The sequence below is a fragment of the Hyalella azteca genome, unplaced genomic scaffold (genome assembly GCF_000764305.2).
Source record: "Hyalella azteca isolate HAZT.00-mixed unplaced genomic scaffold, Hazt_2.0.2 contig5520, whole genome shotgun sequence".
NCBI classification, from domain to species: Eukaryota; Metazoa; Arthropoda; class Malacostraca; order Amphipoda; family Hyalellidae; genus Hyalella; species Hyalella azteca.
Window position 1 is genome coordinate 231052 of NW_025935708.1, and position 13477 is coordinate 244528.

General features: G+C 40.9%; 1 protein-coding gene across 1 annotated transcript; it reads left to right on the top strand.

The window, feature by feature from the left end:
* The first annotated feature begins 1874 nt into the window (after positions 1–1874).
* On the top strand, positions 1875–9780 carry LOC108676506 (barH-like 1 homeobox protein). The gene is made up of 4 exons (XM_018164587.2): positions 1875–2899; positions 6603–6804; positions 8085–8417; positions 9325–9780. The coding sequence occupies exons 1-4, from the start codon at positions 2314–2316 to the stop codon at positions 9623–9625; spliced, it is 1422 nt and encodes a 473-aa protein (XP_018020076.2). The 5' UTR covers positions 1875–2313; the 3' UTR covers positions 9626–9780.
* Positions 9781–13477: the final 3697 nt, after the last annotated feature.

Here is a 13477-nt window from a genome sequence, read left to right on the forward strand (position 1 = left end):
ATTCGCCTCCCCACCCAGCCATATTTACACCCTTCAAACTACAATTCCTCCCCTCAATTTTCCAAACCCCGCTACTAGCCAACCATTCCCACCAATTTTTTTATTCAATTGAAAAAATGTAGACCATTTTTTCTATAATATTTACAACGATTAGTAAAACTTGTATTTTTGCTCCTGAATATCAACAATATATTAATTTTCCTTCTGGACTGAACCCAGCAGGCATTCGGTGGTTGAATCAACGTTGAATCAATTACGCATTACGACATTGAGATCGGGGTGAAAGGAGGTTTAGAATGAAAATTGAAGCAACATCTTTCATGCAACGTCGTACTGACGTTACAATGCAACGTTGAATCGATGTTGCTACTACGACGTTGCTGCAACGTTGAATTCTATGGTTGAATCGACGTTGAAACAACTACGCATTACGACATTGAGATCGGGGTGAAAATAGGTTTAGAATGAAAATTGAAGCAACGTCTCTCATGAAACGTCGTACTGACGTTACAATGCAACGTTGAATCAATGTTACTACTACGACATTGCTGCAACGTCAAATTCTCTGATTGAATCAACGTTGAAGAACCAACCTGTTTTTCGTCCGTGGCAGGATTCGAACCCGGGATCGCTGGAGACCGCGCGACGCCTTAGCAACCTTGACCACGGCAGCTCGCGTGCATGAGCAATAGAAATAAGCTAAAGAATTGTTTGACTCCTTGAAAATTGAACTGCATTCTCTGGTCATTAATCGTACAGTTATATATATGTATTTCATTCAATGTTGGTGTGATAACATTAGTTCCATGCTGGTAAATAGCTAAACATTCAACGTACCGATATCGACCATTTTTCAACGTTGAAATAAGGTTGTTTTCCGTCCTTTCTACTTTTAGTCAGATTTCAACGTTGATCGGACGTTTAATTTTGGTTGTTCAGCATTTCAACCTAAAATCAACATTGATTGAACGTTTAAAAATAAATAAACATTCAACGTACCAATATCGACATTGTTTCAACGTTGAAATAAGGTTGTTTTACGTCTGTTCTAGTTTTGGTCAGATTTCGACATTGATCGGACGTTTAATTTTGGTTGTTCAGCACTTCAACCTGATATCAACATTGATTCAACGTTTAAAAATAAATAAACATTCAACGTACCAATATCGACGTTGTTTCAACGTTGAAATAAGGTTGTTTTACGTCTGTTCTAGTTTTGGTCAGATTTCGACGTTGATCGGACGTTTAATTTTGGTTGTTCAGCATTTCAACCTGAAATCAACATTGATTCAACGTTTAAAAATTAGTAAAAATTCAACGTACCAATATCGACGTTATTTCAACGTTGAAATAAGGTTGTTTTACGTCCCTTCTAGTGTTGGTCAGATTTCGACGTTGATATGACGTTTAACTTTGGTTGTTCAGCACTTCAACCTGAAATCAACATTGATTCAACGTTTAAAAATTAGTAAACATTCAACGTACCAATATCGACGTTATTCCCACGTTGAAATAAGGCTGTTTTACGTCCCTTCTAGTTTTGGTCAGATTTCGACGTTGAATGGACGTATAATTTGGGTTGTTCAGCATTTCAACCTGAAATCAACATTGATTCAACGTTTAAAAATTAGTAAAAATTCAACGTACCAATATCGACGTTATTTCAACGTTGAAATAAGGTTGTTTTACGCCCCTTCTAGTGTTGGTCAGATTTCAACGTTGATATGACGTTTAATTTTGGTTGTTCAACATTTCAACCTGAAATCAACCAATAATCAACGTTGTTTCAACGTCGGATGCCTGCTGGGAAACCACCATCGAGTTAGTCTTGTAACTAATCTATTAAGAACCTTTGTTCTTCTTGCGCAGAGTATAGGGAGAACAATAAGTGTTACAATGTTTTAAATCTGCGTGATGCTGTGCACTCCTTAGATATCTTTGGTACCCTAAAACTGAAGTATCTTTTGTATGCCACAATTAAATTATTCAGAAACGAAACATCTTGAATATAGGGAGGAACACAAACACAGTATTCAGGATAGTGAGCTCATCATACAGAATATACACAGGATATTCTGCTACAATATAAGCTTTGTATTTCAAGGTACTGTCAACCGAAGAAGTGTTGTGGTAGTTCAGGACAAAGTAAGCGCGGCTTGTATCGGAATAACTAAAGTGTTATCCGAAGAAGCTGGTGTGTTTCCTATTGAAAATCAGAGCCGTAACAGAGCTGGCCGAGCGTTGACCAGCAGGTGGCCGCCCGCCTATAACCGGCCTATAAATCACCTATAACCTGGAAGAGGGCAGACTAAGATGACGGTAGAAGTCTGCAGCTACAGACGCGGGTTATCAAGAATGTCTTCAACTCATCATCCCCATGCTGACAACCCCTCACCACCTCCCCCTCTGCACATGCTCGGTGTTCTTCCCCCTCACAATGAGGAGGAGAACTCCCCACGTTTCCCCAACAAGGGATCCCATGATATGTACCACGGGACTTCCTCTCCCCCACGACACAGCCCGTGTTCCCCAAGTCCTGAGGATAGCTCCCCAAGGTCCGAAAATTTCCCCATATGCCGGCAAACCAATTCCCCACCAAATCCCCACCACCGACACCGTCGGTCCCCAACAATATCCACGCACGAGACCGAAATGTCAGCGGCAACGGCCCGCCCAAAGTTCATGATAACCGACATACTTCGGTCCAGCGGACTCCGAGTCCCGGACCGAGGGCCCAGGGGTCCAGAACGCGGGCCCCGAGACACCGAAAAGCCCCGCTTGTCAAGCCCCAGTGGGGCCCAGCATCCAGCTGGGCTGGACCAGCTGGACAGTCGACCAGCTGACGAAGTTGATTTTGATGAGACCAGCCACGACGAGGAGGACGACATGGAATACAACAGTGAGTATTCCTTATGATTTGTAACAGCCCACGGCCACGCTGGTTGTCTTGTGTAACTCACAGGTTTAAATGACTGGTGTAACTGACAGGTGTAACTGACAGGTGTAACTGACAGGTGTAACTGACAGGTGTAACTGACAGGTGTAACTGACAGGTGTAACTGACAGGTGTAACTGATAGGTATAACAGGCAAGTTAACAAACATGTGTAATTGGCAGATGTAACTGAAAATTACAATTAACGGGTGTAATTGGATGTTATTAGGTGGCCATTAGTTAGCGATATTACCGCTGCAACTGTTCGCTCACCGGCCACATGAATGAAAAATTTTTGATTCTAGTGGTGGCTACTTGCTGCTGGCTAAGTAGCCGTGCCGTCTTCTCTCCACACGAGGCCAGTAGGCCATCTACTAGTGGCGGTCAGTACTAGTCAGTTTAGTGGCCGCCACAAATGGCATGTGGGAGAATTTTCCATTTCTCTCTACTTTTCATTTGATTTGAAAATTCAGAAATATCGATATCATTTTACATAGTAAAATGAAGCATGAATTGTAAAAATTGACAAAATGTTTTAAAATAATTGACAAAATTCCAAATGCGAGTTCCGTTTTGAATGAAAACTGCTTAGTCTCTTTAATATCGTTGTGCCCTATTATTCATTGCGACCTGAAGCATTAAATTTGCACCCTGCAACATAACACTTACAACCTGCAACATAACACTTACAACCTGCAACATAACACTTACAACCTGCAACATAACACTTACAACCTNGACGTTATTTTAACGTCACTGCAAGTTAAATGACGTTGAAAAGACGTTATTTTAATTAACATCGCTGCAGGCCAGTATAGCGACGTTATTTTAACGTCACTGCTAGTTAAATGACGCTGAAAAGACGTTATTTTAATTAACATCGCTGCAGGCCAGTAAAGCGACGTTATTTTAATGTCACTGCTAGTTAATATATTTTCTCGTAATGTCCCTCAGCGATCTGGATGGTGAGGGAAGTGATGCGTCACATTATAAGTCGAGTGTAAGTGTAGAGGGAAGGAAATTTTGATGGAAGCGAGGGGAGGTTTGAGGGAAGTTTTCGTTGATTTGATAGTCCGTGGGAAAAATTAAAGTTTGGTTGTTGTTTTTTCGTTGGGGGGGGGGGAGTCGGGAAGGAAAAAACAGTTATAGAATTTTAGAATGAAAAAATAAAAGAAAAAATGTTATTTATGAAGGAAAAGTGGTATACTTCTAACTTGAAAGTTTTTAAAGTTAAAAAAGTTATTAAAGGTAAGTTTTTAGTTAATTAAATTATTTTACCAGAAGGATGAAAATAAATATCATGTCTAAGAAAACTCTGATTTAATGAGTCGTTGGCATCGCGTAGTCGCGGTTGACACTGCGCCTATATAAAGCGACGGCAGGCCGACACGGCCTCTCATTGTGATGCAGGAGGGGGTGTCGACGCTTTGTTTTGTCGGGTGATGATGGCCGCGGTCGCACCCTACATGGTTACCTGCTACCTGCCTTCAATCCAACTGTAATCGTCCTAGAATAACATTAATAAATTACTCATCTGCGGGGAATACAAATGGGAAGTGATAAGTAACGCCCATTATCTTTCTCGCCCTAACATTGACCATTAACAGTAATTATTTTCACGGTCAATTCAGACCCAGAAACGTTTGGTATTGAAGGGTTAGACCCTTAATTAAAGCTGGACCCTTATTCAAGGGCTAAACTCTTATTGAAAACTTAAACCCTTGAAAACCTTTTTTATGGGCTAAACCCTTATATAAAAGCTGAACCCTTACTTAAAAGCTGTAACCTTATATAAGGGCTAAGCTCATTTGTTCATATTTATCAATTACCTGCGCCCAATAATTTTCATATTTTTATAACGATAAAATATCTGTAGCAATTAAAATTTCATTGAAATTAATGAAGTCTTTCCTCCTCTAAACTTATTAAAATTTAAATATTCTATTATGTACCTAATACGTTTAACCTCATAGAACTTTTATTATTACTTCTAAATTATATTAAAAATTTGTATAACTGCAGTCAACCATGACCAATTTTACACAAAAATATTGTTAACCATATAATAACATAAATAATTTTAATTCATGACATATACTGCATTAAATATATAGAGTGTTCCCTAATATCTATTGACTCAACAGTAATGCTATTCCTACCTAATATCTATTGAATAAGCAGGAGGTCCTCATGTCGTTACTGTAACATGTTCAACATGCTACCTACCAAAATATGATATTTACATCGCAATGTACTTGATTAAACTTTACATGTTGCGTACAAGTTGCGTGTCCTGAGTACAAGTTGCGAGCTACCTACCTAATAAGTAACGAACATGTTACAGTAAAGAACATGTTACAGTAAAGGACATGTTACATTAAGGAACATGTTACAGTAAAGAACATGTTACAATAAAGAACATGTTACAGTAAAGAACATGTTACAGTAAAGAACCTGTTACAGTAAAGAACATGTTACAATAAAGAACATGTTACAGTAAAGGACATGTTACAGTAGCCCTTTACGCAACATGTTCTTACATATGTCCATGGCAGTTGACGCAACAAATTTATAATATTTTTATTAAAATCTATATACCAGTATGAAATATTTATTTAATATAATAGTTATCTCTCGATGCGGTACATTTGAAAAGTATAACTGAAGCAATGAACTGCAAACGAGGCTTTTTAACGCGGTTGAGCGCGCTTAAGATCTTTCAGAAGTTATCTGCCGCCTGTGATCTTATATTAATAATTAAATAGATAATTGCGTAACGGGTGAAAAGAGGAGAAATATTCCATAATATTAAAACTTCATTCATCTATTTTAATACTAAATATTGTATAATTTCAAAATATTTTTTAATTATTTTAATATTAACTATTCCATAATATCGAAACATCCTTCATCTCGTTTAATATTAAATATTCCATAATATTAAAATAAAAAATACTGTATATTCACTAATATTATTAATGTATTACTGTATATATACAATATTTAATAATGAATATTAAATAATATATTAATTCCATGTTATTTTAATATTAATTATTTAACACACATATTTAAACCTTCACACATATTTAATAAATAAATATGTGTGTAAAAACCTTATCCCAAGTCAAGACTGATACCCACATATTTAATAAAATAAATAAATATGCGTGTCCGTTCACCCAGGGGGCTTGGGCTAATATTGGATATTCCATAATATTAAAACATCCTTCACCTCCTTTAATATTTAATATTGACCACACATATTTAATAATTAAATATGTATGTCTCCGTTGACCCAGGGGGCTTGGATTAATATTGAATATTCCATAATATTAAAACATCCTTCATCTCTTTTAATATTGAATACTCCATAATAGTATAACATCCTTCGTCTCTTTTATCCCAGTGAAAATTTACAGACGCGTCAGCTTCTGATTTGGATTACCAGAAGCTGGGACGACTCTAAATTATGTTACCCAGTGAAAATTTACAGACGCGTCAGCTTCTGATTTGGATTACCAGAAGCTATGGTGACTCTAAATTTTGTTAGGGATAAAATTTAATATTAAACACACATATTTAATAATTAAATATGTGTGTAACATACATAACGCACAAAAAATACATATATTTAGAAATAAATATGTGTTTCTCCCTTGACCTAGGGGGCTTGGGTGACGCGTCGGGCGGGCAGCCCCCCTGCAAGAAGCAGCGCAAGGCCCGGACAGCCTTCAGCGACAGTCAACTGCAGACGCTCGAGAAGAACTTCGAGCGTCAGAAGTACCTGAGTGTACAGGACCGTATGGAACTAGCGGCTAAACTGGGACTAACTGATACCCAAGTCAAGACCTGGTACCAGAACAGAAGGTGAGTGCGTTGTGTGGTACCAGAAGAGAAGGTGGGTGTGTTGTGTGGTACCAGAACAGAAGGTGGGTGTGTTGTGAGGTACCTTATCCTGCACCACCTTATCCTGCACCACCTTATCCTGCACCACCTTATCCTGCACCACCTTATCCTGTACCCACCTTATCCTGCACCACCTATCCTGCACCACCTTATCCTGCACCACCTTATCCTGCACGACCTTATCCTGCACCACCTTATCCTGCACCACCTTATCCTGCACCACCTTATCCTGCACCACCTTATCCTGCACCATCTTATCCCTAATCACCATAGGACTCACGACTGTCGTATAAGTTACGCCCAGCGCATTAATTTGTAGACATCCGCTCTTCTTCATGCAGGCGATGTCGTAATAACGCACTTACGCAATTAGCGACGCAATAACGCAATTAGCGAAGCAATAACGCTAGTGCGTTAACAACGTCCGCAGCGTCTTTTTTAATCATGAACACGCATATAGTTTTTTAATGAAGCAGTATTAATAGAGTATTTTTTCGAAATATTTTGATTGTGGTTACATTTGCAGTGAATGTTGAATAATCAAAGTTGGTATATAGATTAATGTTTTTTTTGTGAGGGCATTTGGTGTGAGGGCAGTGGTGTGAGGGCAGTGGTGTGAGGGCAGTGGTGTGAGGGCAGTGGTGTGAGGGCAGTGGTGTGAGGGCAGTGGTGTGAGGGCAGTGGTGAGAGGGCGATGACTCATTGTATTTAACTCACAAAACCTATAGCCGTACTAGGTGTGGTGGTCATTATAACCGTGCCATCAAAAGTACGGACAATAACTGATATTTAATGGATATAACACGCTATATTAACGGTTGCTAACCGTTATATTAACGATTTCTAACCGTTATATTAATGGTCACTTACCGTTATATTGACGGTTACCAATTGTTATATTAATGGCCACTAAACGTTATAACAACGGTTCTAACAGTTATATTACCGGCCACGAACCGTTATGACAACGGCCACTAACCGTTACATTAACGGTCACTAACCGTTATATTAACGGCCATTAGTCGTTACATTAACGGTCACTAACTTTTTCATTAACTTTCACTAACTGTTATATTAACGGCACTAACCGTTATATTAACGGCCACTAACCGTTATATTAACGGCCACTAGTCGTTACATTAACGGTCACTAACTTTTTCATTAACGTTCACTAACCGTTATATTAACGGCCACTAACCGTTATATTAACGGCCACTAACCGTTATATTAACGGCCATCAGGACCAAGTGGAAGCGGCAGACGGCTGTGGGTCTGGAGCTGCTGGCTGAGGCGGGTAACTTTGCAGCCGTGCAACGGTTGTACGGCACAGCCGCCGGCTACTGCCATCCGTGGTCGTACCCGCCACCACAGACGGCCGTACCGGCGGGTATAGCCGCGTCAGCTGCAGCTGCAGCCCTGGGCATGTCGCCTGTGGACCTCTACTACCGGCAGGCGGCCGCCGCCCTGCAGAAGCCGCTCGCCTTCAGGCTCTACCCGCCGCCTGGCCTGCAGCTGCTAGCCCCGTCTGCAGCTGCTGCAGCTGCAGCTGCGTCTGCTGCAGCTGATCCCCTCAGGTGAGCCGTCTTGTCCGCAGCTGCAGCTGCTAGCCTGATCAGCTGCAGCTGCTAGCCTCGTCTGCAGCAGCAGCAGCACCAGCTGCTTGCCTCGTCTGCAGCTGCAGCTGCTGGCCTCGCCTGCAGCTGCAGCTGCTAGCCTGATCAGCTGCAGCTGACCCCTCAAGTGCCGGCTGTTGGCAGACGCCGGACTCGCCCCTCTATTGTACGCGTGCAAATTGTACTTCATTTAATTAGCCGTGAACAATATTGTGCGTGCGGTGCAAGTTCGGTTCGTTTAGATTGCCATGAAGGCAAATTAAGTGAACTGAATTATTCGGTGATAAAGTCGAGTGAGTTACTTAACTCATCATTGAATGGGTAAATCATTAATTTTTTATTCGAGTCAGTTACTTAACTCATCATTGAATGGATAAATCATTAATGTTTTATTCGAGTCAGTTACTTAACTCATCATTGAATGGGTAAATCATTAATGTTTTATTCAGAGTAGTTTCCTTCGCCTACCCACTGAGGAAACTTTTTTCAATAAGCAATATCTTTTCTAATATTTTCATTATCTGTCGCCATCAAAATCATATAAATGTTTAACCTCTACATGTATTGATAATCCTTAAATCTGTGTCGGTAATCCGGATTATTCACGATTAATTGAACCCTACAAATGGCGTTACGATCTTAAATCTCAATGGCTTCTCTGATTAATGGCTGAAATCTCTCTAATTTGTTAATAATCGAGTAATAATAAATAATGGCTGAAATCTCTCTAATTTGTTGATAATCGAGTAATAATAAATAATAAGTTAAAATAATTATATTATTAATAAAAGCCATAATAAAAATCAATAATTAATAATCGAGTAACATTCAATAAATTTCTCTAACTCGGAAATTTCTTGTATTCCAGAGACGCTCTGAGGCCAGACGTGTCAGAGACTCTGAGCCGGAGCGCAGAGTCTCTGCGCACGCAGCAGCAACAGCCCTCGTCAGAGACATACCCTCGCTCTGATCTCATACTCAGACCTGAGGCACTCAGAGCTGTCGTGTCCTGTGGCCTCACGTTCCCCTCATCTGAGCCTCACACGGCCTCAGCAGGCCTCCCCTCGGGGGCCTCTCTACCTGCCTCCCCATTATCTTCTACCCGGTCTACCCCGCCTTGTTCTTCCCCATCGCATGGGGCTTACAGACCAGACCATTCCCCTCACTGAGGCTTGGTCTGCCTCAGGTTTTATGTATGCTTCACAATCTCATTTTTATTTGAAATTTAAAATTTGTCCGGTAGCATCAAATGTATTAATTTTCATTCAATTCCTATTTGTATTCACACTCTTTCCCATTTCTTTTAACTACCAATTTATTTGTTTACTTATATCATATACCATTATTTCTTTTTCTAATTTTTTCACTTTTGTTTTCACTTATTCTATCTTTCTTATTTATATCTCATTTCAGATAAGCTAATCACATTTAGTTTTCTTCCCGGGCAATATATTGTCCCAATTATTTCCTTTTCTTGTTAGTTCTAAAATTCGATAATATGAAATAATACATGTAATATGATTACATGAAATATTTTCCTCCATTTTTCTCATTAATTTGATATTCGTCATTCACTAATTTTATATTCCCTTCAAATTTTCGAGCTGCTCTTCACCGCAATTTTGAACGCTTGAACAAATTTAAATTCATATGAATATAATTCGATTCATCTTGTTTAAATAAGAGACATTGTCTTATCTTTGTAAAAGCCTTCAATTTATCAGTACAGTAAATATTTTTTTCATTTTTTCAAGCACTAGCCATCTATTATCTTTTCCTTGTACAATCCGTTAGCTTGTTGATAAAATTGATATTATATTTTTTTCGGGTAATTGTCACTATCTTCTCACTGCATCGTACAGAGCTACCGTGAACTAAAATTCATTGTACAGAGCTACTGTAAAATACCATTACCAGCATTGTGTAGAGCTACTTTTATCTACCATAATCTGCATTGTACATAGCTACTATGAAATACAATTAACTTAGTTATATGTAACTACAGTAAACTACCATTACAAGCATTGTATAGAGCTAAAGTAAAATACCGTTATCTACATTGTATGGAGCTAACCATTAAATGGTACAATGGACTACCAAGCAATTTAAGCAAGATTAGTCTCTTCAGCCCAGTTGATTTTAACTGAATTAGTTTCCCCTCCAGTTTTCAATATAGGGGCCCATTCACTCCAATTAGCCAATTCACCGCAAGGCCTGTCTGCAATATACGACTGGGCCCAAGTGAACAACATTCAATTAACGGAACCAAGTTTTAGGTTCTTAGTGACAGAGGTATAGCTGAAGTGCTGGTGTGGAACACTGCTACCTGGCACCCGTGACGGCATGTAAGTTGAAGAGATGCAACTCTTTCACAATTTCGGAGTGTTGATGGAAACATAGGTCAAGTTTGGTAAATACATAGCGGCAATAACCGCAAGAGGCAGGCGACAGATGGGGTGGATCTCGAGGGTTATCAGAACCAGATAAAAATGTCGGCAGTAGTTCAGAATGGACGTCGTCAGGAGTTCAGAACAACTCCTTGAGTACTGCTGCCAGCTTTGGACCCTACTCATGCTCGGCGCAGTGTTGCAATTGGAAGCGGTCTAGCGAACCTTCATTTCCAGGATTAGTGGAATGGAGGAACTAAAATATTGGGGGAGGATGAAGCACCTGGGCCGTTACCCAGGTGACGGGAGGGGAATGTTATTATGTGCAAAGGGAAAATAACAACTGGGCTGGCACCTAGCTTCGAAAGTGAGTCCCTCAAGATTGTGACATACCAAAATTTGAGAAGGAAGAGACACTGCGGGATACACTCATTAGTCATTATGCGAAATGGCAACGGTCAGGGTTCAACCTCTATACGGGAAGGAACCTTTTCCGTGGCCGGACCGAGGCTGTTCAAGTGTCTTGACAAAGAAGCTGAGAGGAGTGAAATTCTTCCTTGAGACCTGTAAGAGAGGCTGGAAAGTTTTCTTGAGCGAAATTCCTGATCATCTGCCTTTGCACTACTTTGCGGTACTGCCAGAGGTAAATAAGCAGGTATAGTGCATCGGCCGTCCCATCTGAAGGCATCAGCTGGTCCAACTGAAAGCATCGGTTGGCACAAGTTAAGGCACCAGTTGGCCTCAACTGAGAGCATCAGCTGTCCCAACTGAGAGCACCAGTTGACCCAACTGAGGTCATCAGCCCTTGCCTGCTGGGTCTGCAGGTGGCGGAATACTGACAGCGTGGCCTGGGGCTGCTACGTCCAGCGTGGCCTGGGGCTGCTACGTCCAGCGTGGCCTGGGGCTGCTACGACTTAAACGCATACAAAGGATACGTAGGATGCTGTGTAGCAGTGCAGTCTGGTAGCGCAGTGATGCAGTGCAGTGTTCCAGTGCAGTGCAATATTACGGCAAGTACTCTTCGGTATTGCCGCAATACTGAGTGAAGTGCAATACTATACTGTAAATACTCCATTAGGCAATGTAAATACCCTAATAATATCTGCAATACACACTGTAAATATTCTAATATTAACTGCAATATTACGCGTAGATATTGTACAAATTAACTCAATAGATATTTTGTGTACGCAACTTTATTGTCCGTAAATATCGTCAAGAGGTCATCAGGTTTAAATAATAAGCTCGAGAATGGCTTGCTTTTCTTGTGTATAAATACGAGTAAACACGAAACTGGTGCTTATAGGTCCCAGGAGTGCGCTGTATGAGACTACTTTCTTTGCCTTCAAACGTCCACCTTTTATTAATAAGTGACGTTATGGGTTCCTGCAATAATATACATGTGTTTATAGTTGCTATGTATAGTAATTCGAAACCGAACAGCAGCATCGCGTTTCAGCAATATGGGACTGAGACTATACTGTACTTCCGTGAGTTTTGTTATGATGGGCGTGGCGAGTAAAATGTAATAAAATCTACGGACGTCGGCAGCCATGTTTCATTGTCCTCACCCGTCTTGGGCCTCTACACCCACGGGGCCCATCTCTGATCTCCATAACCACGAGGCCAGTCTCTGGCCCCCACACGCGTCGCCCGTGTCTGGCCTACACACCCACGGGGCCCATCTCTGACCGTCACACCCACGAGGTCAGTCTCTGACCCCCACACGCACGGGGCCCGTCTCTGGCCTCCATATCGCTCGTCGTCCGTCTCTGGCCTCCATGGGCCAGTCTCAGGCCCCTACACTCACAAGGCCCCTCTCTGGCCGTCACACTCACAGAGCCAATCTCTGGCCTCCACACCAACGCTGCTAGTCGATCTCTGGGCTCCCCTCAAAAGGGGCCCGTCTCTGGTCACCGCATTTACGGAGCTAATCTCTGGCCTCCCTCCCGCACGGGACCAGCCCACGGTCTCCACAATGACCAGTCACCATTTATCACTAGCGAATATATGAGAGTAATCACCATCATGATATATGCAGCCAACCACTACGGATAACATATGAACCCAATCACTGCCGATATATTTGCAGCCAAGCACTCAGGAAAATTTACGAAGCCAATCACTATGGAATCTCTATGCAGTTAATTATCATAGATAATGTAAGAAGATAATCGCTATCGAATATGGATGCTGCCAATTATCACCCACTGACGGAAAATTGACCGCTATTTTTGAGACACTCGGGAGTTCAAAGGCCTCTCCGAGCGATCGTGCCGAAACCGAGACACCTACGGCAGTACGGCAGCCCAGGTGTCTCAAAGACGTCCAAGTGTCTCAAAATTTTTAATTTTGAGACACCTGGCCGTCTCCAACGTTGAAATACGGATAAACTACTTAGAACGAGAATATAATTCCAGATTCTCAGCGATATCTTTTTGTATCTTAATTATTCCGCTTGCGATATGAAATCGTCACTGAGTTTCTGTAATTTAGGAGTAATGACTATAATTTTTTTGCAAATGCATATGTTAAATTAATAGCTGGAAAGCTGACTGAGAGTTTATTCCAGCTGAATTTACTTTAATAACTCTTAATGTAACAGGGCACTGCAATTCTGAAATAGCTAAAAGG

Bases quoted from the DNA above. Each gene is read 5' to 3' on its own strand.
- LOC108676506 (XM_018164587.2), top strand. From the start codon at position 2,314: ATGACGGTAGAAGTCTGCAGCTACAGACGCGGGTTATCAAGAATGTCT. The intron at 2,900-6,602 runs GTGAGTATTCCT...CCCTTGACCTAG, and splicing joins GGACGACATGGAATACAACA to GGGGCTTGGGTGACGCGTCG. The intron at 6,805-8,084 runs GTGAGTGCGTTG...AACGGCCATCAG, and splicing joins ACCTGGTACCAGAACAGAAG to GACCAAGTGGAAGCGGCAGA.